This window comes from Falco naumanni, chromosome 6 (genome assembly GCF_017639655.2).
Source record: "Falco naumanni isolate bFalNau1 chromosome 6, bFalNau1.pat, whole genome shotgun sequence".
In the NCBI taxonomy this organism is placed as follows: domain Eukaryota; kingdom Metazoa; phylum Chordata; class Aves; order Falconiformes; family Falconidae; genus Falco; species Falco naumanni.
This window is the reverse complement of record NC_054059.1, coordinates 42,854,568-42,880,453: the sequence shown is the minus strand read 5'-3', so window position 1 is coordinate 42,880,453 and position 25,886 is coordinate 42,854,568. Positions and strand designations below refer to the sequence as shown.

Genomic DNA, 25,886 nt, shown 5'->3' with positions numbered 1-25,886 from the left:
TGTACCAGTTACTACATGGCACAGTAGAAGGCCAACACAGGAAGCATAAGCCCAAGATGGGAAAGGAACCACCTGATTTTACATTCTTGTGATTTTTTTGAAATTACGTAACAGATATTATCTTTGGATGGAACATTGAATGTATGTATGCAGAGGTCCCTTAAAACAGGTCTCAGTTAGTCAAGTTCAAAACTAGCTCTTACTAGTTTTCTTCTAAATCGCTCTCATTCTTTGTCCTTGGACCAGTGCCCTCTCCGGCATGAAAAGAAATGGGGTGAGGATGGTGGGGGAGGGGGGAAGTGGAGGAAGAGAGAGAGGTTGAAGAAAATAGAAAACAATTTAACAACCTTTAGGCTCTTTGGATTAGCTCACCCTCCCCCTCAGACACCCCTGCAATTACACAAAATAAGAACCAACCTCAAGAAACAGTCATTTTGCATTAATGAAATCATGATATTTTTTTTAAAAAAAGTTTTTTCTATTTGTACTACAGAAGCAGCCAAAACCATGTCAAATCATGACCGAACAGTGCTATGTACTGCTCATCAGTATTTTTTAAAAACAGACATTTTACAATCCAAACCCACACTCCTTCCCCTTTAGCAACATGAAGTGTAGCTTCACTGAAGTTAACGAGTTAACTTTAATCTACAGAAGAGGATACCAATGATTGAAAGGTTGACAGAAAATAGAAAAACAAACATTTTACAAGCAAACATAAGCCCTCACCCACAGCCTTCACCGAAAATGGTTACTCAGAAGAAAAACTGTGCATGTGTGAATGTCTTCAAACCCAGAGACGCAGCTTTCTGGAGACTGGTGGCATTACTTGTCAGAAAAAAAAATTTACTAGACTCAGTCCTGGGTGAAATTTAATAGGTTAAAATATATAAGAGATCAGAGCAGATGAATCAAAGAGGCCTTTTGGCCTGAAAGTCCATGAATCTGCAGGGAGTGCCACCTGGCTGTGCGCGGGGCAGAGGTGCCTACTGCCGGCAGCAGGGGCTGCACGGGGGCCTCTGCGAAGAGACACAGGGGGGACACAGCCAGCACACCGCAGGGCACAGGCGAGGCCCTCAGCCATGTTAGCACCACCACAGGGAAAGCGTATTTAAGAAACGGCAGAAAACACCAGAGAGGGAGGAGGAGGGATGGCCAAGGTCAGAGGAGGAGGAGCAGACCCATGGCAGGGCAGATATTCCCCACAGAGAACCCACACTGGGGCAGAGGAAAGATGTGAGAAGAAAGGAACAGCAGAAAAACTGCTAGGCTGGCCGGGGTCCCGCCACTTTGCCAGCCCCTCACACCGATCTTTGGCCTGTCGAGGAGGCCGAGTGTGACCTGCGGTCACAAGAAGGCAAGGAGACAGGAACTGAGACAGAAAAGTCAAGCTGAACCTGGGAAAGAGGGGAGGAAAGCTGCCATTTTAATGTTTTTGTTTCCCCCTAGTATATCAGTAATTAAACATTTATTTTAAATGGCAAGAAGTGGTTTATTTTCCTGAAGCTGTTTGGTCCATATAACAGTGGCTTATAAGGGATCTGCATCTGTCCCCATCTTGACCCATGAGCCTTCTTACTCCTGTTCTTCCTATCTTCTGCCTCCATCCCACTGAGGTGGAAGAAGTGAGTGAGTGGGTGGATGGGTGGGAGTTTGGCTGGTAGCCAAGACAAACCCACCACATGTTCAAAAAAACATAAAGTCTATGAAATTACTGAGTGTAGGGAAGGAAGAAGGTAAAAAAGTTTGATGCACATCTATGAAGCTTCCCAGTCTGAGCATGTTACAGGTTTTCAAATATGATGACTAAACAAGAGGCACTTATACATCACTTGCAGACCATCTGCCTGGCCATTATTGTTATGCAGTTCACCATGGTCATCGAATTCCCTGCTAATCCATTATCACTGCCATCTGTATAGCACATCGTCACAATAATAATAATAGATTGCACAACAAGAATTTATAATGCAGCTCATCATCTTAAGTTTGCTTTTGCACTTTCAGTCACTACTGACTAGATCATCAGTATCGACCCCTGCTAGAAAATTAGCATTTTACACTGGTAACATTTTATGCATTGGCATAATTTGTGCTGAGTGGTTCTATGGCTTTTGAGAGGAGAATCTGAGACTTCAAACTTTTGTGTGAAAGAATGAGCAAATATAAAGCAAGCATTCCTTATTTTTCAACCGCAAAGTTGCTTGTGAGTTAGAACAAATAAAATATTAAAGATGTAATATGTCAAATAAATTTGAAAGTAAAGACAAATAGGATGTTTTCAGGAGTCAGGAGTTCAAAAAGGAAGCAGTAAGATACATTACAGCACCTAAGGCACCAGAACTAATCACAGGAAAAATGGGTCATTGGCTTTAATATCCAGCTATTCAAACTTTATCACAAAGTTGAATTAAGGCATCTGAAAATGCAGAAAAATTTGCACAGAAATAACACAAAGTATGGATGAAGGAAAGACTAGTTGTTTCCATTGAACAAATCTTAAAAGTTTGCTACAGAGACGTGCAGGAAGATGTAAGGGAAATAAAAACTAACTCCCAATACAGGCAGCTATGCTGTAATTTTGCAGACTACAGAGAACAGTAAATTATTCACATCTTACAGGAACTGATACTTCTGTAAATGCAGATTACTACCCTTTCCAAGAACAATTCTTACATAATTAAGATTTTATAATCTTGTGGCTTATATTAGAAAAATAATTCTAGGACTTAAACACAGATATTTGGTATATTTTTCTGTTTTGTGGGGGGTGGTGGGGGGAGTGGTGGAGAAAAGTTGTTACCTCCTTGTTGGTCTCTGCTACAGGCAAGCATCTTTAACAACATGCAACACCATTTCTAGGATAGCTGTGATTTATTCCTTAGTAATGATTCATCTAGCATTCAAATTGTTGAGATTTTGTAATGACTGCCTCCCTAAAGCTGATTCCTTTTACTTCCGATGAGATACATCATCAAATACATTTATTTCTGTTTGTGGAGTAAAACTTTGCAGTACTTTACATTTGAATGTGCAGCCTTAAACTAGTATTCTGACTACATTTAAGGTCCATATGTTGTCATGTTAAGAAAAAGATAAAGAACAGAACTGATGAGTTAAGTGTTTTGAATCAAAAACTGGAAAAGGAAATACAGATTTTTCTACTTCTTTCAACTTAGAGTGGTAATACTTTGAGGCTAAACATTGAAATAAAAGCAATCAGGATGTGATCTGAAAAATCCTGAAGTCTAACCAATTGGGATATAATATACGTACTAGAGACACGCAAGTCCTTTTTTCTTTCCTTTTGACCATTCATGGAAGAGAGTATTTTCTGACCTGTTTTTGAATGCAGGTTCCTTCTTGGTTCCTCAGGCCCCTCAATTGGTTGGTCAGCAAGAAAAACTCGTGCCTGGTCCACAGCATTGAGAATGGTTTGCTCTTTATCCTTCAGTTCACGCCTCAGTGCCTTTGGGGAAGGGAAAGAAGAATGGCATTTGCAACTTAATCTTGTGAACCACACATACTATACCATTTTTTCTGGTTTTGCCTCTCTGTCCAGGCCTGTCTAGTGAGTGAGTAATAGCCAACATGTCATTCAGACTGCAAGACAATGATGTAAATTTTATAGAACAGAAGTGACAACAAATTAATTAAGGTTAGAAGGGTAACTTTTATTGAATTCACTTGAAGAACTGAACACAAGGAAGATGATGATCATAGGTTTTAAAAACACTCACCTAACAGAAACTGGTACCACTACATTAAACTTCTTAAAACAAAAGTAAAATTAAAGGGTTTATTGCTACTAACAGGATTGCTAATATATAGTAGATTACCAGCAACAGACTATTTTAGCTTTTTAGGTAGCTGGAATAACAGAAAATTACATCTACTGAAATTTCAGAAGGTAATTTTACAACTGCTAAGTTGTAAAGCTGCTAAAGTACTTTACATTCCTTAGAAAATCATACCTCTTATTTTTGTCTCCTATATATTAATATTTTTAAAATGTAGAAGATACGTAACCAGAGCTTTTGTGATGAGAATACATTCTGAAAAAAAATCCTTAAAATTAGTCAGAAATATTTTGAGGCTTATTATGCAAAAACAATTGAGCCTTATATACAGGAGGAAAAATACCAATTTTTCTTTAAGACACTTTTATGCTAATGGAAATTAATTTCAGGATACTTTGTTCTCCAGCAATTATGACTTTTTAAAAGAGTTAAGCATAACCACCCTTTTCTAAAAACAAGCATTCATACGTAGTTAGATGGAATGTTTCTTATAAAGCATTTTCTTCCATTCAATTTTAAGTATAAATCTGTCCCCCTTAGAAGGAAACTGCTTTGTGTGTTTTATTTGTATTATTTTCTACCAATAGGAACACAAAAGCAGATACTTTACACGTTATTTAAATGCTACGCTTAATTTTTCCAATATCTTTTTTAGCTCTAATAACAAAAATCAAGGCTTATTTTGCTGACACAATCTGCTCAGGCCCCATTCTAGCTCAAGAAAAACAGCTAGTCAGTGTTCACTAGATTATGTAACAAAATGAGTGTTTTCTACTATGGAAAATTGTGGAAAACAGTCACAATGAAAGTCTAACAAATGCTACCTTATTCTTCTCATCAGTAAGTCTCCTGATGCCACAAACACCCAAAGAGTACCTTTGCTTAGCAGGAGGCAAGAAGTTATTTTTCCACCCTTCTCTCCCATTTTTTCTTTTATCCTCCTCATCTTCCCAAATCCTTCCATTCCTTCTCACTCTATGTCTGCTCCAAATTACATTAAAAAAAAAAAAACCAACCCAAAATGCAACAAAAAAACCTGATCACTGAAAATATGCTAACCTCCATTTAGGAACTTACATTATAAAGTCCTATCTTCAGTAACCATTAACTATTATCTCCATACAAAAACCCCTCTTCAGAACAGTATTCTCTCTACATGCTTTTCTATAGCAATAAAAAGACTAAGCCCTATTCTTTGCAGTATTCAGTATATGCCATGTTTAATATGAAACAAAAATTGTAGTGTAAAAACCAAGCCCTACTTTGTAAAACAGCAGGAAAAAAAAATTTAACAGAAACTTAAGTATTGTAAAAGACACATTCCTGAAGAGTCACTTCAAATCAGCACAGCATGTATCAATATTTTAATTTCATATAACACACATTATAATAAGACTGGTCAAAAATCATCCATATTTTACAAATCATGGAAACATTCTCTATGCAGGAATTTGTTTCAGGAAAGAAGGAAGACAGGAAGCTATTACCACTCTTGTGCAATTAAGGCTCAGAAATTACCCACTTTAAAAGCTTTTGGTTAGTAGAGCCTGTATGGCTGCGTCATTAAAGTACATTCTTAACTTTTAATTTCAAAGAATTTGTCAGAAAGAGAGAGGTGATTACTTCACTGTGAAATAGGAAATCTTTCTAGAATTACTTTTTTTTCCACTCCATGCAATTTCCCAAGCATTTCCAAAGCATACAAGAAAAAGGAGGCTATGTCAGATTGTTTTTGAGCCCACTAAGAAATATCAGCAGTTAGAAATAAGCTAGAGATGGATCTTTTCTGCTGTGTCTCTCCTGTTTACCTTCACACAGTGTGCTCATCAATTTCTCCTGATCATCCTCAATAAAACTTCAATCAAGTTTGACCTAAGAGACCTTGGATTTAATTCTCCACCATCCCTGCCATTGAAGCTGTTCAAATTGAGGCTGACAACACAAAGATTTTAAGACTTTGGCCCATATAGCTCACCAACTCTAAGTCATCCATGACATTCCTTATTAATATATATATCTTGACAAAGAAATATTTTAGCTCATATGAAAGAAGTTTGGCACATGAAATAATAATATTGAAATCATTTAGTAGTAAAGAAGATTATCTTGAGCACACCACAGACTCTTACATTATGGTTTATACTTTTTTTTCTTATGCCACAGATGCAAAGATAGGTTTTGGAACAGCCACTCAGACTTGCAAAATCAACTTTATTCCTTGTTTCTTAGCAATACTCAATATATTTCCCTGTCACTCTCTTTCTGCTAGTAAACAACAACAGCAATGACAGTACATGGTGCAAGAATAAGGAAATGTATCAATAATGCCCTCTTGTCCTTCCAGCCAGACGTCTCTGCAGCAGAAGAAATCTGCTTATAAATCTAACGTCAAGCTCAAATTTCATCTGTCCTGAGTCAATTGAAGAAAGATTTTATTGGAAAAATCACATCTACATCACCACCACAAATTAAAAGTCATAAAATGACCAGCAAAAAAACATAAAAGGTGAAATACTGAATTTGTTTATATATTTTTATATAGTAAGAAATGCAATCATGTATTTTGGTGTTTTAATGAGTTTTGCAAAAAATATCTCCCCCATGGCTACTTAGAATGGATGCACCTCTTTCAGCAGAGAAGTGTATTACTGTGTCACTTCATCCCCCCCTTCTTTATCATTAAGGACTAAAATAGTTCAAACATTCGTACAGCTTTGAGCTTCACACACATTTTGATAGAGGGAGAATTCTTTTCCTGCAGCTAGCTATACTTTTCAGTGAAGAACTAGGAGAAAAGCAATACTAGGGTTTTGGTATAGGTAAAAGAAATAAGTCAAGGTGGCAATAGACTTAGGAAAGGCATCTCAAAACTTGTCACTACAACTGTCCACTAATAAGGTAAACACATGGATGCAAGTATTTTTTGAGTCCTGTTGGGTATGCAGATGTGAACACTGAGCACATTGACAGCACAATTATTTTTTTCCCACATGATGCTCCTTTATAAAAGCACAATGACATTTTAAACTTTCATTGTTCATGTAGAAAGGGGCTGTATGGAACTTTGGCAGTAATTCATACCACCATACTTCATACTACAAATCTAAATTGTACAATTACTGTGTACTTTAGGCAATGGTTTAAAATGCAGGCTTCACTTTCCTCAGTAATCTGACAGGCAACAGACTACCGAATCCAACATCTATGCTTTTAACTTGCAAATTCATTCTTATTTCCTACATAAACCTGGACAAAGATTTTTAAAGATTCCTGGAGAAACAAACACTAATTTTAGATATTCTCGATTCTTATAAAAGGAGGAAAAAAACACCTGGAAACCTAAAATCTGGTATGCTGATGCATTGTCAACACAAACAGCTTTCGGAGCTAACCTTAAATAATACTAGCCAAGAATAACACAAAAAAATCCTTCTTTGAGACCTGACAGAGTTCTTCCACTGGTGCATGGACAGGGGCTCACAAGATTACACTTTTGAAATGTTTTATGCAGCATCAGACAAAGCAACAACTACGAACAGCATCGCAGCATCCATTTTGCAGGTATGACGGACATCCTTCAAGTTACTTGACAATGGCAGAGTAACCCAGGAACCCACTAACACAATCCTTCTCTCATGGAAGAGAACAAAGATGTGTTAGGTCCATAATTTATAACCATTTCCCAGTGATTTACTCTCCATTTGATTTGTTCTTTCAGTAACTGAAACATATGTCTTTCGCATTATAACTTTGGAAATTATATAGAATTTATTCTATTATACCAAGATAATCTAACCCATTTGCTCTCTCCATTAGAGATGCTTATGATTTCTAGTATAAAAACTAACTCTTTTTTCAAGCTAACATTTTTTTAACCTGCTGTCTTAATTTATAGGCAAGGAAGCTGCCTAAAACAAGGCCTTCCAAAATTTCTGTTGGTAATGCTTTTAGCTGAAGCCTTTTCCACCTGTGAAAAATTAGAAAGCTAGAAAAAAATTCCTATTCATGAATTTTTACACTGCTTTGTGCATCCTGTAAGCACCTATTTTCTTCAATTGCATATTAAAATTATTTTTTCCAGCACAGTAAGCGGGCTTGCAAAATTATGCCTTGTTGATTTACAGCCTCTTTTTTTCTCTTTTGAATTGTACAGGCTTGTATAGAATAATTCAAAGAGCAGATCAGCTTAATAGTTCCAACAGATGAAGGCAAAGCTAATTTCTTAGAAAACACATGGGATGTTTCTTAAAAACAGAACATATTTAAATCAGGTCTCATTATACACTGTTTCAAGGAAGTAAAGATGCACATTATTGTAACTCGTATCAGTTTATCACATCATAGCTATATGTGCCAATCAGCAGCTCCTGTAGCATTTAATTAGTCATCTTTATTGTGCACCCGGTGCCTGAAAAAACTCATGTTACTTTTTTTACACTAAAATGAAATGGAAAAACTCATCTGTAGCATATAATAGGATGGGGAAAGTAAGTAAGATGATTGAGAAAACTTGAAGAATAGAAAAAGGAATTGTTTATAAAGATCACACAGAAATCAAGGTTGTGAACAAGTCTCTGCCAGCTGTCTGCATCATTAAAGAATCAACAAGAATGGAAATAAGCATAGCATGTTTAAAAGCTGCCCCTTCACAGCAGACATTATTTAATATTATACATATATGTAAAACTTCAAAAATAAGTATCTTTGTCCCTGGACAAATCTCTACATGAAAGTCAGTTTTATAATTTACCTACCCCAGCTGATATAGAATACATTCAAATATAAAGCAATATTTAATTTAAGATGTGCATCTCACCATGCATTTACCTTTCATTACTTCATATTTAATCTATGTGGCAAGAGAAATAATTAAGGAGAAAAATGGTGCCTAATATGCAATCATTAATACCTGGAGATACACAGACACACATGCAGCAAGATGAGACCCAGTACTACATGTTGATAATCAACGACAGTGACCAACACCAAAATAAGAAAAGGAAGGCAAAGATCAGAGTGGAAAAAGAGGAAGTTGTTTGTCTCTGTAATAAATATATATTGTGTATTTTTGATATATATTTTTTTAATAGAAGAGTTTAAAAAAAAAGTTTAAGTTTTGGAGGTTTATCCCATGGCACTTGCAAAAGAGGTCTCAAAAAGGACCAAAGACAAGTGAATGGTGAAGGCTGCGTTGTTCCAAATCGTCTCTGTGTCTATGACCTACCACTTGTTACCTCTGTTGCTGTAGAGGTAATACAGAGTGTGCAAATAGGGTGGCACCTACTAGGGTTCAGTGTGTGAGTAGACCTGAAAAGTCATGTCTATAGCAAACTCCTTTTTTGCCTGCATGCACAGGGAAACCAAACTGGCAGGAATATAAGAGCACAGATGTGGGCAAAAGAAAGAATTAGACTATGCATACTGGTGATCTTTTATCACAGGCCAATAAATGTTAGCTTACTTAAAACTTTCCCTCTGATTTATCACAAAAAGATGCTTTAGGCCAGAAACAGAGGTATCTCTTCACTGAGGTTGTTTGTCCCTTGATAATTTCCCTTCCCACTCTGGTCTATGGAAGAGTGCATGTGCTCATGGCTATTCACCAAAAATATCACCAACTTCTGTATATGCATTAATATATATGCATTACAGGAAATAAGCACCTATAAGTAATTCTCAAACAAAGTGCTTCACAGTACAGCAAAAGAGACAGAGGATGGAAAGTATGCTTTATTATCTACTGTTCAGACTTATACACATGAAATATGAAGTTTTTACTAACATTTTAAAAGCTAATAAACTGAAAATCTCAAACTGCATCTATATAGCTAGGTAGTGATGCCTTAAGAAAGGGTAACTGAATCTGAACTTTTTAAAACAGTTTAAAACTAGTAAGGCTATTTTCTTCATTTTCTTCTAACAGCACTTTGAAATGAGAAAAAGATGTTTTAAAGCTTGTTTGGAAAGTTTTCACTTACAATAATCTTGCAGAGACTTTGAAAGAACTCCTTTGTGCCCTAGAAAATGATTCAATACTGCAATATAATAGTAGAGGTAAGCTTAATTGTCATACAGATTGCATTAAAAAAATAATTAAAAAGCTATTCTCGAATTAAAGATTACAAGGCTACACATTTTCTTAAAAATTAAAATAAAAATTGTTTTTCACACAGTTAATGATTTGCCAAGAAAGAACCTTTCTAAACTTTTCTGAAGAAATAACTGCTGCAAGTCCTGCATTCCCTAAAGATGCCACAGGATCTAAATCCAACTAGGAATGAAGAGACTGCTTAATTGAGCAAAAGTTAAAAAAAAAAAGAGACATAATGATGGTCATTAATATGTCTTTCAGCACCAATAATCTTACGTAACTGGATTTCGTTTTTCCTAGCCCAATGAAATGAGACTTTGTTATCTGTGTTTCTAGGTCAATGATAACCAAGCCTTGGTTGCCTCGAGAAGCTTGGAAGGCTCAACAGAGCATAGTCCTCGGCACTGGCACTGGAAAGCCTAGAACACTTGCAGCTATTTTTTTTAATTATTTTTAATATAGAATCATTTAGGTTGGAAAAGACCTTTAAGATCATCAAGTCAACCATTAACCATTAACCAAGCACCGCCAAGTCCCATGTCTCCAACTACCACATCTACACATCTTTCAAATACCTTCAGGGATGGTTACTCAACCACATGATTTGGAAGTAACTACACTGGGGAAAAAAAACACCCAAAAAAACAACAAACCCATACTGTGCATCCCTGACCTGTTGCAAAAGACATTATCTTCAAAATAGTTTTTCTGAAGATACATGTTTATTGTTCTTTACACAAAAGTAATCTGAAAAGACAGAAAATCTCTATGTGTTAACACCAATTCCCCACCGAATGAACTACTGAAATCCTCTAAAATTATAGCCATTGTGAATTTCTATGTAAAGGTTAGTGGAACCCTGTTGTGATGGTTTGCTAAGCACTTCGCACATATCCACTAAACTTGCTTTATTGGGTATTTTCCCCTTCTTCGAGAAAGCCATTTTTTAAAATATTCAACTCCATACCAAGAGAGGGTTCTCCTTTCTATGGCTAAGCTTTTCTCTCTTATGAATAACAATATTGATCAAGACTGTTAAAGGAACAGCAACCTGTGGGTTGTTTGTTTGTTTGGGTTTTTTTTTGTTTATGTGCTCTAGTTTTTTAATGGGATAAAATAAATAAAAGTTTCATATAAGCACAACGGAACAAAACCTGCTAGAATACAGTGCTTCTTTTGCTCATCCAGCCAGTTTCTAAGCTAACTGAGCATATTTTGGTCTAAAGCCACTGTAATATGAAAGCTAAAAAAGGACGTAACACACATTAAATTTGATGGCTTGAATAAAACTACATAGAAGTAGTAGATTAAACAAGACTTGTTTTATATTGCTATGCACAGGAAAATAAGTAATGTTTATAAAGGTGCTTTTAGAGAAAATCATCTGTTCAACATACCTAATCAGGATTTAATATAAGAATTCATACAGATTGCACCCCAGAGACAGCAAAAATGCCTGAGTCAGAGTGCAGAGTCTTACAGAGAGGGAAGGTCTTGAGGCTTTCCACTCTTCAGGTAATGGAAAAAAGTACTTACTTTTACACAACAGCAGCAATCATCCTGCTAGCAATGGAACCAATTTTCAAATGCCAAACTGCCTGTAAATACACCTACCTTCAGTTTTATGTCAAAAGACTACAATGTGCTTTTGGTGAAGGAAAATTAATCCCACCAACCTTTACTATAGAAACATGACAACCATTCTGTATCAACAACCCTAAAATACTAGACCTTGTTTTTTGTTTGTTTTTTTTTTTAAAAAAAACAACACACACAAACTAATCTGAGGAGAGACATGACTAGGTTTGCAGGGGAGAAAGTGAAATAAACATGGAACTTCTGTTCTATTAAGACAGGCTGAAAGAGTTAATGTTATTCAGTCTAGAGAAGAGAAGGCTGAGGGGAAATCTTATAGCAGCCTCCCGGTACCTAAAGGGGGCCTACAAGAAAGCTGGGGAGGAACTTTCTAGTAGAGCATGTAATGATAAGACATGGGGTAATGGCTTTAAGCAGAAAGATGGTAGATTTAGATTAGATGTTAAGGAAGACATTCTTCAGTGTGAGGGTGGTGAGGCACTGGAACAGGCTGCCCAGAGCAGCTGTGGATGCCCCATCCCTGGCAGTGTTCAAGGCCAGGCTGGATGGGGCTCTGAGCAACCTGGTCTAGTGGGAGGTGTCCCTGCCCGTGTCAGAGGGGTTGGAACCAGATGATCTTTAAGGTCTCTTCCATCCAAAACCATTCTATGATTCAGTTCATACTAAAAGGATTAACCAGTGGGTTGTGTTGTTAACACACATGCTTGTGTTTAACAATCACAGATGATCATACCCTCCCTTTTAGATCAGATACGAATAACAGCACTTCAAAAGTGAAACACTAGGCCAAGGTTCAAAACAAACTGGAGAAGAAAAGGCCATGTACATACCAGCTATGCAGTCCACAGAAATAGTTTTTGGGTTATTTTCTAAGACACAAACACACGCACATACAGCTGTAAAATAGTTCACTGTGTCCCAATGAATTATGAAGTAGTAGTACGCTCAGTGAAACCACTTGAGTCCTACAGTTACCACGTGGCAAATACATTTGAGGCTGGACAAGCAGCAAGTGCTCTGCATCACTGATGACAGATGAGGGTACATAGCACTGATGTGCTCCTTACTTCAGGAAAGGCATACCTAAGCACCCTCCATTAGATAAGGAAAACTGAACAGCAATTTGAAATCTCCCATTTTATTCTTGGCCTCATTACTCATTTTAGAAATAATACTGATGAGGTATATTCCCATAAGAATCCAACAAGTTAAAAATGAACGGTTTAACAAATAACGTATTTCCAGTCTCTCAGGTACTGCTTTGTCATTGACTAATATTAGCAGACTAGAAAAATGACAGGTTGCAATGTAGCAATCCCTTCAAAATTATTTTGTAATTCATATATTTTTACAGTTAGCTGAAAGATCAGAACCAGACCTAGGGCAAAATCGATTTATACCATTTCTGTCTCAATCACTTGAGCTGGACATGGAGTCTAGTTTAATAAGGGCTTTTCCTTTACAACTGGCTAGATGGCAAAAGTGATTTAAAAATTTGACATAAGATACAAAGGCTTTGCAAAGCTCAACTTTGTAATACCTATTGGACTTTTAACATTAGTGTGTGATCTAGAAACTCTGGACTACACTTAAAAAAAAGAATCAACCCAAAACATAAACCAAAGCCAACCACATGGAAAAAGTATATGCAGGAAACCCCAAAAGTCTCCTCATTCCTCCATCTTCAAAGTAGCCTCTTCTTTTTAGGTCAATGTGTTGGGTTTTTATTATTATATAAATACAAGATAGCAACCTTGTACCAACTGTGAACTGCACTGAATATTTTTTTAGTTAAAAGGTTGTTTTAAAGAGAGAGGGGAGAAAAGGTTCACCAGCCAGTTTTAGATACGTATACCAAAAGAAATGAGACACCTGCCATTTTATGTGTAATATGTGAAAAGCATGTATTGTTCCTATCCGTACAAAGGATTTGTTTAATGTTGAATATTGGCAAGATATACAAACTGAAGGCAGCTTACTATGTGGAAGAAAACAAAAGTGATTTGATGATATCTGTAGAATTAGCATGAAAAGGAATTCTCAGTAATTTTTAAGACAATTCTCCATTCTCAAAGTACATGGAATTAGAATAAACTCCAATATCTATGCAGCTCTGGGAAAAAACACAACATGTATTTTCATGAAGAACCCAGCTTCACAGTCTTGAATACACAGTCTGCAAGGATTCTGTAACCCAAACAGAAGTATCACAGGCATTCAGGTATGTCTCTAATTGACAGAGGGTGGGAAAAGAAGTACCCTCTCTACTTGCTCCATTTCCTTTTGCCTGTCCCCTCAGCCTCTGCTACTGGCTCCTGTCAGAAAGGACGGACATGCCCTTACATGAAACTCAGAGATAAACCAGAACCTTTATTCTAATATGTATGAGAACTGGTGTCCAGACAAAGGGGACTGACACAAAGAAATCAGCAAAGATGCAATGGCATTTTAAATTGTCTGCCAATAAACCTCCGAACAACGCCATAGGAAAACATCACCATACAATGCCAAATAAAGCATCATGGTGAATCTATTTCAAAGGTGTTTAAAGAGATTATACTTTCTGAACATCAACCTTCAAGACAAGGCAATGTATCATCCAAAAAAGATCCTTCAATTTCCAATGAAACTGTTTTGTAGAGCTATCTACAGAACAGAAGTCACATTTCTCCCACAGTCTTCATCAAAGTTTTACTTCCTTCGAAGAAACAAAGGAAATTTGTGTCCTCAGTGCTAACTCTAATTAGCTTCAAGCTGTGCAACTTTGCAGTGCACAGCATACAACAGCATAACTTTGGACAAGTTTTACTACTCAGTTATGTAAGTCCCAAGAAATGAGGTTATGGTGGAAACACGGTCAGAGTGTCAAATAAGCATCTCTTCTTCATGGGTAGCAAACTAGTATAACTTCAGCTTTTTATATCAGAAAATTCTCACAGGGAAAGGTGGAGGAGGGTTAAGGAACAAAAGCATTATTTTTGTAATGCATCCTAAATATGCAATGCCTCCAGCCTGACACAAGACACACAAAACATCTACTGCATATTAAATGGCTCATTACTTAATTTAGCAAGAACACTCAAATACTCTGCTAGCACTAGTAACCACATATACCTGCAGTGTCTTGCACTATTACTCTGCACCATACAATAGTAACCATCTACCTCTTCAACATAACAGGGATAAATTCCTCTTTCTTTGCTTGCCAGAAACAAGACAGGTTTCGGTTTGCTTAGCCTGTATTATTACTGAGCACTGATAAACTGTCAGTGTTAACAGGCCATACGATTCTTGCTTCAAGCTGAAGTGGTAATACCATTAACAAGTTGGGTGCTGCATTGTTGTTGTTAAGAGTAGTTAAACTCAAGTCACCTTTTGCTCATTTTGGGCAAGTAAAATTTCCTCTGCATTTCTTCAAGCAAACAACGATGGGACAAGTCTATTACAATTGGTCTCATAAGCTACGTTACTATTAAATGGTACCTGCCATATTACTGCAAAGGTCTTGAGAAAGATTTTTAGTAATTGCAGTTCAAACTCCAGACAGTCAAGAGCAATTTTACAGTACGCAGCACTATGAATATTCATTCAGTATATGAAAACAGGACACATTTGTGTGAGCGTGCCCACATCTCACATATGAGAGAGGTTTCCTGTAACATCAGGCTCCTTAGTACATCAGGGTCCTTGCTGATGAGCTGCTATCATAAAAAAAAAAAGGGTTGTACTACATGACATCATTATGAATTATAAATAATCAGGAAAGTGAGATCACTGCAAAAAAGTCTCAAGAGGAGTATCTCATGTCTGACAGTTGCATACGGGGAGGAATATTCCCCCCTGCAGAAGGAAAGACAGGCACCGGAGCCCAGCTGAATGCTAAAGCGAGACTAGTTGTAACTTGAGACTACCTCGAGTGTTCCTGTTCTGGTTTTGTGTTCAGTTGTGTATGTATGCATATATCCATACGTAATAGAGGACTGCTACTGGAAATCATTTCAGAAGCAGAAATCCTGTCAAAGCTAATTACTCCTCTTTCTTAGAAACAGACACTTTGGTTTCTCTTCAGAAGCAAATGGTCTAGACAGACAACTGAATAATCACTAAACAGTCAACAATCTGTTCTCTACTGATGGATTCTCCCTATGCAGCAGAATACCAGAGAGTTCAGCAGAAGCACAGCTACACTGGCTCAGAACAAAGGTCCTCTGTCACCAGCACCAGCTGCAAAAGCCATGTCAACCAAATGGTCCCCAAAATAGGGGGAAAAAAGACTCAAAATTAACAGAGCTCAACTCAAAGTTTTCCCCTGTTAAAATAGCATTCCTTATGCTTGCACCATAATCTCATGGTTTGCGTTACATGCTCCCATCTCTCCCTAATTCCCTAATCATCCCTCTCTTGGTTATTTTACATTAACCAAGGTCTACGCCTCCCCACCCCGTCTCTTTTTGCTCTCCATTTTTTGTCTGTGGCTTCCCGTTTTCAAAACCATCTAAATAAGACAGTCATTGTAAAGCTTATACCACATAGTTGGTTACTGTGATATGACCGATTACTGGATCTCTGGTTTTGATCACTTCTTCAACATTTCCTATCTCTGGATCATGTGCTAGTATTTCCAACATCTACTGAGTAAGGGAAAATTACAGATTGTTTCCCTCTGGTTAGCCACCTCCTTCAGCTGGTTCTAGATGTCATCAGAAATTACAGGGACATGAAAAACCAGAACTTGACTCCTGTGCCATGTTCATACAATGCAACCACTTGGAAAAAAAAAAAAAAGGGGGGGGGGGGGGGAAGGGGGGGTAGGTGCAAAGAAAAAAGCAAGCCCCAACTGTATGTCACATATTCTATGGCACATGAGCAATGCAGCAGTTATCACAACATAGTTGTGGTGGGCTTGGGGCTGTTTTTTTCATGGGGTGTGGGGGTGTGTGTTTGCTTCTATTAAGTAGCAGAGGACTTCGCCTCCTGAATCACACTTAAAAAAACCCAAACATTACTTCAGCTGGGAGTTCTAGCCCCTTGTCACACAGGGAACATCCAGACTTGACACAACATGCAGTGGTCTGTATCGGTTTATTAGTTCCACTTCTGCCTGTGCAAACTAAACTTGTCCAACCCAATGGCCTTGCTAGGTCTTTGCATTTTCAAACAGGTGATCTAACAAAGTCTTGTAAAAACAACAGAAACCCCAGCCAAACCTGTAGATTAAACTAAGCTGATAAGCAAAAAACATATTGCTGCTTTCAGTCAACCCTACCAATAAGAAACTGATTACAACATTGCTAGGCATTCAGTATACATATATTAATAGAAAACGCTGGATAAACCTGCTTGAAAATTGTCAGTGTTTTGCAAATTGTGTTAAATCATCCACTTACAGGGTTGTGCCCTCCTATCCAGATGAGTTTGTTACTTGATTTTAACTTAATCTGGTTGGGTTTTTTTCAGTAGAAAAAAAAATGAACTTCAAATAATCCACAGAAAATTCTTCAAAATATCCTTTGACATTAAAGACAAATCTTTGCCTTATTTTTCCTTATCAGAAGTTCTTATAATAGCTGTTCACATAAACTATATTCCTTGATTAAAAGTAATTATTTAAGAATGATTAATTGTTAATTTGACAAAAGAAGAAAAAAAGGCCCTACTGAACCTTATCTTATTGCAAATGTTGTCATTAACCATTTTTGCTGGAGGACTACAAAGTGGTTTTCCATTTATGAGAAAAGTCATTTAATATAACTGACAATAATTTGGGGTCAATTAGGGAAAAAACCTAGTACTTAAAAGAATACTTCTATGAAGCAAGGCATATTAAAGTTAACTCAGATCCACAAATACTTTCCCACAGAAGGCAAACGTATCGGACAGGTCACTAGTCAGTCTTACTACTTATGTCCATTCACTTAATTTCCTTTCTCTGCTTTGTTTCTTTTGTTTCTCCTTTATGAAAAGTGGTTGTGGTTTTTGGGTGGGTTTTTTTGTCTGTTTGTTTGAGGTTTTTTTATAGGCTCTTCAGCCAAAGAATTTGAATATTTTACATTTAGTAAAACCAACTTATATTAAACAGACAACTTTTTTTTTTTTTTTAGAAACTAAGAATTTGAAACCATAAACAATTCCTCATTAAGCCAGAAAGAAATACATACAATTAAACTGTTATTTTTAGTCCTCGGTACTTAGAAAGAAGCTGTTTGCCATGGCAAAGTTACCTAAGAAAAGTATGGAGAAAAATATAAGCAGTAAGAAAAATGCTGAAGGTATAAAAATAACACTGAGAACAACACAAGGAATGTCTTAAAACCAAAAACTAGAATTGGTTGTAGTGTTTGGGTGCCATTAGGAGTAACAAGGAATATTCTGACATATCTATAACAATAATTCCCAGAAACGTAAATAGTAATTTAAAGCCATTAAAAAAAGTGAAAACATGCAAACACAGTACAGCAAGACACCTATACACTGGTTCCCAGAAACCCTTAATGAAAAGTATATACTATAAACACAAATTTTATTTATATATTTATTTATATATTTATATTTATTAATATAACAGTATATAAAATTTTATTTTATAACAGTAAAGGAATTTCACTTATTTAGTTCATTTATATTGTATTTAGAAATGGGGTGCTCTAGTGTCAGTGCTCTCTTCAGGAAAGAAGTTATTGCTTGCTTAGAAATCTCTTCACTTTCATCTACAAGTACAATTAAAACACGGTAGGCATGTTTATTTGCTGTAGAGACTTTTAGACCACACACATGATCTTAGTACCCAAACATCTTCCAGGATAGCATTGAGCAATGTGATTCACATCTGCTCTATGTTCTTTTTGTTTTCTCTTCAGTATAATAAAGTAGCTTTGTTTTTACAAACCAAGGAATTTTGATGTGGTTTGTTTGGGGGTTTTTTTGTTCTATATACTGTGCTGTGTTTACTACCAGCCATTCCTTCAGTTTACTCCACAACTTTAGATCCAGCGTTAAGAAAAATAACTTCCTCCTCTTTCAGTGCTGCTGCAACACCACCATGAAAAGCATTAAATAGGAAGACATGGGTGAAGAAAGGGTTTGAGTAACTTGCAGCTAAGCAACTATTTTCACTGGACTAAGAATCTTTTAACAGCCAGAAATGTCAGAAACCATTATCTGCATGCTCATACAGAAGAGTACAAGGTCATCAGAAAATCATCGCAAATGAGGCTGACCTATTGAAAAAGTAATTTCAACCAGGCATGACTTGTCTTGTAGCTTCAGACTCCTCTGCATGTTTCTCTCTGCCCCTACACATCACCTCTTCTCTGCTCAGCCTTGTCCACTGCATCTGAGCTCCAAGCACCACAAGCACAGCATGACAGAGAAAAATGCTGATTGCTTGCACATCGCTGGTGTTGGACAAGTCAGTACGCATACCACCTGCGTGCAGACAAGCACCACTGTAGAATGAACTGATCTTTGCAGAATGTCACCACAAAACTAAGCATTGAATCTCAGAGTTGCAGTTTTCAAGGAACCTTTCACTGGGCTCCTTTCTCCAAGAAAGGCTAGCACCGTCACATAGCACATCACTTGGCACCTCTACCAATGCTCACAGAAGAAAAGCTGTAGAAAATTTTAGAACTTTTCTTTAATAAGCAGTACAGGTTGGGCTTGGCTATTTATTATCTCAAACAATAGTCCATCTTTTAGCTCAGCTTCTCAGTGTAGCCCTTTGATATGGAAGACTGGATACAAAATTAGGTATGCACAACTCTACAAGCATCTCTTCAGGCAGCTTATAATTGTGTATGTCCAGCACTGATCATCTTGTCACTACCGAAGTAATGGTTTCATTTAAAGTACACATAATATTAAGGATGCAAACCCAGTTAATCAGAAAGCCAAGGTGTTATGATAGCTTTGCTGCAGTGACAATGGCAGCCTGATCATAAGCTTGGGTACTCTTCCTCCCACAATATCCTTCATACTTTGAAGTATGTGAGTAATGGTAATCAAATGCAATGAACAGAAAGATTTGTTCTGTATTTCCTTTATCATTATTCAGAGATTAAGAAAAACAACACATCCGTAAGACAGAATGGGTGAAAATCATTCTAGCTTTTAAATGTTGTAGACTGTCTATCTTGTAAGCATTAAAGACACATCATTCTAAAACATACCCTTCCAAGTTCAGGAAATGTAACAAAAAACCTTACGCTACATCTATGAACATGGCACTAAAACGGGGAATGATGAAACACCAATGCCATAAAGAAAGCTTCTGAATTAAGGAAGGAAAAAAATCCCAGTATTTCTCTGAACCTGGGCTCAAATAGCTTCAAATGCCTCACTTCCAGCTTTCCATAACTGGGACTGTACCTAACTCAGACCTGGGAGCACAGAATTTCAAATTCTGTATGGGAGTCATCCTCCTCCTCATATCCAAAAAATGAACTAAATAGAGAATATCTAAACAGAATGAAGTAATGCAGTGTGCAAGTGACCAAGTTTGTGTGTGCTGCAAGAGCACTGTAGTGTCAGAGATCTCTAGCTGTCAGCTAGATCTCTGCATAAGCTAGTTTCTTTTACTGAAAAACTCGCCTGTTACTAGCATAGGTATCTGTGCTGCACTGCTAGATAGATGTGACCTATCTGTTATGTATGAAAGGAAAAATGGAATTATTTTTTTTATGATGTTACTGGTGAGTTTGATCATCAGGAACTCACATACAACAGAGAACTAATAAAGACAGATTTTTTTAAACACTCCTCAGCAAGGGAAAATACTTCTGCCAGTAAGATGCTGTTCCCTTTTCAGTCTGGATTCAGGACCTCTCAACTTTTTAAAAACTCAGCACTATGGAGCTTTACAGATTTGCCTTGCCACTGGAAGTCTGTCATATTCTCAGTGCTTCCTACGCCTCCTACTTCTTCCCTGGGGAAGAAGCTTGCCGTGTAAGGTTGGTGTGCGTGTACCCAGCTGATGGCATGTTTGCTCTGTGGCTCTGAAAACAGCCATGGAAGCAGAGCAGAATGCACAGACTGATCATGCTTTACACAAAACTACTGTATAAGGCTTTGTAAGACTGTACAACATCTAGAAGCCCAAGGCCTCGCATGCAAATCCAGCATTTACACCTTTCAACTCAGTTCACAAGAGCAGTGCCAGGAACAGAAGCTGTTTGAAGATATGGGCATGTCCCTCACACACAGAGGAGGGCAAGGGCATGATGCCTGTTGGCTAAAGGTGAAAAAAAGTACTCAGATATTTGCCTAAGGGAAGACTTGAAGTTTCTTCAGTGCAGGTTAAGCAGTGCTAATAGCTGTTAAATCTCTGAGGCACACCAGGAATTCAATTATGGGAAAAAATGCCAAAATACACAAAAAAATTGATTATGTATTTCCCATCTAGAATTCCAGCAGAAGAAAAGCACCTTGTTCAGTTAAAGAAACCTGGATCCAAACACCAGTTTAAGCTAATTTAGCAAGGATATTATAAGCATACTCATTATTCCAACAGTAGAGATCTGTATAGGGGATTTTATCACTATATGCAAATATTCTTGGATTTTTGTTTTTCTTTCTTTTCCCTCACTTTTTATTAATTCAAGGCTTTGTTATAATTTTTAAATACAGTCTTATATTTACAAACAATAAATGCACAGTTTCAATGTTACGGTTTGTGCCACTCACCACATAAGACTTTGGGAAAAAAAAAAACACCACCAAATCCCACATGCTTTTGCAATTTCCCCTCTAGTTTCCTACATAGCACTCAGAGTAGCCTCCTACAGCTTTCTTTTTCTCCCAACTGCCCAAAAGAGCATCACCAGGCTTTACAGTGTCAAAGAAAAAAACAAAATCAAAATAGTATTTTCTGTCAACTTCACAGGAGTAGATTAGTTCCTGACACTTTTGACGTGACCAAACAGTGCTTCTGTCAGCTACATTTTTTGACTCAAGCTTGAAATCATTAGCAGTTTGGAATAAATTCTCTGTCAAAAGCATAAAAGACTTAAATTGTAAAATATTGAAACAGAACTCTCCAATCCTTATGATGAATATACATCTCCCTTCTCTGTGTATTTAATTAGAAAAATATGTAGATTTCTACACGTTGAAAGCACTGTTGAAAATGAATCAACAGATAATAGTGCTCTGTGTAACAAAGCGAAGCACTGCCTGTTTTTATGACCAAAGTCCAGCAACTTCATAAATCCTCACAATTAAAAGAAATATATATCACCCTGAGTTCTCATGAGTTTTTATTCATGCCAAAAAGCAGCCAGCATTGCTAAACACCTAGCTACAGAATAAGTCTAATGAACTTAGAAATTACTACTACTCAGATACAATATTTAGGTTACAACTATTCAGTAATGATTTTTACTCCCAGTTTAGGGGGTTCGGAGTCACTACTACAGCAGGGGAAAAAAAGGTTAATCGGAGTCTACTTTTTAGTCAGAGCCTGGGGATTTGTTTCTATATCAGGCACTGAGGCTCCTGAAAGCATCCATACCCAGTGTGATGGCATACACTAACCACAGCACCGATGTCAGCATGAAGCATTGCACAGTGTCTCTGCTTCAAAACTCCACATGGAAAACCATGCGCATAGAATGTACAACTGTCGGACACCATCAATAATTACCTAAAAATGACACCTTTCCCATCCCTTCCATTTATTTGATGATAACAATATTTTCACATCAGTCTTTCCTCTTCTTGTTCAGAGCATCAGAATGTTATATTTTTAGCACTTTGTTCAGTTGGAGGGTTTCTCTCCTGGCTTGAATTTGATCCCTTTAAGGTAGCAAATGCTCACACAAACTTCTATCTCCTCTGAGGCTGGTTCATCACTCAAAAAGAAGATGGAACCACAACAGAGAAAATGTACACATTGCTATTACTTTAAAATAAGTAAAAAAATGAAACTTCATATCAGGTTGATTCCAAGGTGAATGCATATAGACTGTATAAAACCTAGAGCAATGGGGAAAAAAATAAAAATTTTAGAAGGAGAGCTGAAGTAATATTTAAGTGAAAAATGATGTATTTGTTCCAGTAATTTCTTTAAAACTATCTCATTTGCTATTCTCTCTTTTATTACTGCTAATCCTGAATTCTTGCTGACCTGTTTCACGGACTTAATGAAAAATATACCATTAAAAGTAATGATTTGATTCAATCACTGAAGTCTCAGTTGGTACTGAAAATTTTAATTTACACCCAAATGAATCACACATTTATAACAGTATGTATTTTTTAATGACTGTTTATAAAATCATAAGAATATTCCTTTCATTAACCAAGGGATTTTACTTTAGATTTTAGAAATTCTTCAAGCATCTAAGTTACCAACCAGCTGCTTCAAGGGAGAGGAAGTCTTCTGTGGTCGTTTTTTTTTTTTTTTTAATCTATTGCATTACTTAAATTAGAACTTTGGGACTAAAACATAGTTAATATAGAAGGAATGTATAAAACTAACTTCAAACAGAAGTGAAAGTAAATGTATTAGAACATTTACTTAATGATTTATGGCTTTAGTTTACTACTCTCTCTCAAGCTTACAAATACTTCTTCGCAAAACCAAAATTGCCAACAACACTATGAATCTATCTGGGAAATATAACTGGTTTATTGTGTTATACCATCAAACATTGATATAAGTATTTTTTCTCTCCATTTACACATTCATTTGACAAGAAAGCTTTAAAAGATGAAAATTATACTGTAAAATAAAATTACTAGCATCAGCAGCTACTAAATTCTTTGAGAAGACCTTTAAAATGTTCTTTCTCACTTCAGGCTATGCCTGTTCATTTAAGTTCAGCAGAACTATGCAGCTTCCTACATGCCCCTGAATCTGTCCTGCAGAGAAACAGGGTATAGGGATACCCAAACGACAGCCATCTATCATGAGCACAATCATGTGTCAGTAAGAGTACAGCACCTCTGACAATCAAAAACTAAAGTTAAGGCTGATCTTCATTCACTGCAGAACCAGAAGAGGCTGCTCATGTCACAGAAGTTACTGCATGCCTATTCTCTGTTTGGCAGAGCAGGCTACAAAGCTTCACAGCCAGTTATCTACAGTGCTTGCAATCACTTTAGAAAACCATCACTTCACTACTAGCCCTGACGTAATGTTACATCATCATTAAACAAGAAGATAGAAAGGAACCTTCGAGAAAACTTTTGTTCTGTACAGGATGCTTTTAAAATGTCCTCATGCATTACAGGGGAATTAATTATACAATGAATAACCAAGCATGTTAAATAATTTGTTAGTAATAAATGGGTGATTGTGACAACATTACACTCCTTCCAGAAAGAGGTGCCTACAACACCACCCCAAAACCAACACACAAACTAAAAAAACCCAAACCCCACACACACAAGGAACAGCCACTTCGCACAAGCAAGTACTTTGGAAGTTACACTGCGCTCAATAGAATTCAGTAAACTGTTGATGAAAACAAAGTGATCTAAGTGATCTCAGTAACTCTGAGGAAGGGATGCAGACACTGCAGGCCTATCAAGCACATCCTGTACAGAGGAATCGTACCTAATTATTGATGTTCTGAGTACCCTGAGTCTTTGGATGTGGACAACCACTGACAGTACTTTAAGTGATGCTAGAAAAGGAGCCACATTACTGGCCTGACAAGATGAGGATTCAGGTTACAAATCTGATTAGCACCCCCGCTCCTCCCCATTCTTCTTTTGCACATAACAACTAACCACTGTGGATAAATCTCTAAGTAGTGCGTTAGGATCTCCAGCAGCTGAAAGTGGAGGAGTGGGAATCCTAAACACAGTAAACCTTTCTGAAGCACAACGCTGAAGTTACTTTGCAGGAAACATGTTAGCATAAACATAACCTCCAGCAGTTTTCCTAAAAAGAAAGCTCCAAATCTTTACGCACCATTTTAGATTTAGACACAGTTTCCTGCTAAAATTGAAAGACCGGAACTTCAGAAAACAAAGCTGCTTCTAGTAATGTTCCTAGCAGTTTCACAGCCCCTCACACTACCCACCCTGGATAAATGACATTCACCGAAAGCCAAGTCAGAAAATACAGATGGTGTGGTAACTTTCTAAGAAAACTTAATAGCTGAGGTTAAGAGCTCTTGTAAACAACAACAACAACAAAAAACTAACCCCAAAACCCAGAACACCCCCTGCAAGGTTACGTTGCCCATTAAACCAATTCCTTTCATTTCTGCTGCATTCTAAAAAAGCAGCAAAGCAAAAAATGGGAAAAATAACAAAAATACAAGAAAAAGCAGAATTCTATTTCCTCCCCTATTTTGTACATACATTTTGAAGCCTAGCCTTTAATCTCAAGAATCTGCATGAAAACAGGAGTGGGCGGCTGCCATGGCAACACAATTTTTCCAATTTATTGCTGATGTTCCTAGGGTGGATTACTGGCTGTAATAACAAGGGATTGAGGATCCAATAGTTCAGGAGTTAACTGGAATAAATATTCTTCTCCCCTAAAGAGTCTGCCTGCAGCAGTAAGAAGCAGGATCTAGATGAAGATATCCTTAACAGAAAATAAAACTGATTCTTCAACAGTCCATGCCTGCAAATGCAGACAAAGTTTCAGAGGGATTTTAAAGTGGCAGCAGCCTCTCTCTTACTGTGTATATAAGAATATGGAGTGCATCGTCAACTAATGCTGCCGTTCAGTTTTCTCCAAAACAATGATGCAGAGGATACTCTGCCCTTTGAGAACACAGGATGAAAGAGGATAAAACTCTCTAGCACTTGCACAAAACTCATATGGAAAAGGGTCAGTTACACAGAGATTCTTAAAAGATTTGGAGTAATCTTTGCAAGCTCCATCCCACACCTGGAATGACAAGTGACCAGCTCTGCTAAATATAGTATGTTTCTTCTTACTGGTACAATTTATCAAAACAGAACACAGAAAAATCAAGGACACCCCAGAAGATTCTGTTGTTATACCAAAAGCATCTCAAACTGGTATCAGAATAAGAAAGGTACGAGCAGGACAAATAACTTTCAGCTCCACCTGATACAGGGTATGAAAGCTCCTGAAAAAATATAACAATGGCCATTGTATTATTGCAGCTCTGTAGTGGTTCTCTGCAGTTGGAAAAACAGATTTGCTGCTGCTGTGCTGGTGGGTTTTTCCTGGCTCTCTGCCTTTGGAAAAACAGACCCCAGCAAAAAAATATTTGCATGCAGAGAAATGTCCTCTCTCATTTCCGTGCATAAGTCCATTTCTGTGACCCAGAGCTCATCTGTTGATGTGTTGTCCTTAGGTTTCAGGTAATACCCAGCATTTTTTAATACAAATGAAACATCATCTGATCCTAAGAAAGCATACACTGTATTGAAATCCCTGAATACTTTTCTGGGCAGTTATGGCTTAGAAA

At 37.1% G+C, this 25,886-nt stretch overlaps 1 protein-coding gene across 6 annotated transcripts in view; it reads right to left on the bottom strand.

Moving 5' to 3' along the window:
• The window catches only part of UTRN (utrophin), a 382,484-nt gene that overhangs the window by 95,329 nt on the left and 261,269 nt on the right, over positions 1–25,886 (bottom strand). For all 6 annotated transcript variants that reach the window (XM_040599527.1, XM_040599526.1, XM_040599529.1 and 3 more), the window contains one exon: positions 3,340–3,469. In XM_040599527.1, coding sequence (XP_040455461.1) covers positions 3,340–3,469 — 130 coding nt within the window. The remainder of the gene's footprint in view (positions 1–3,339; positions 3,470–25,886) is intronic.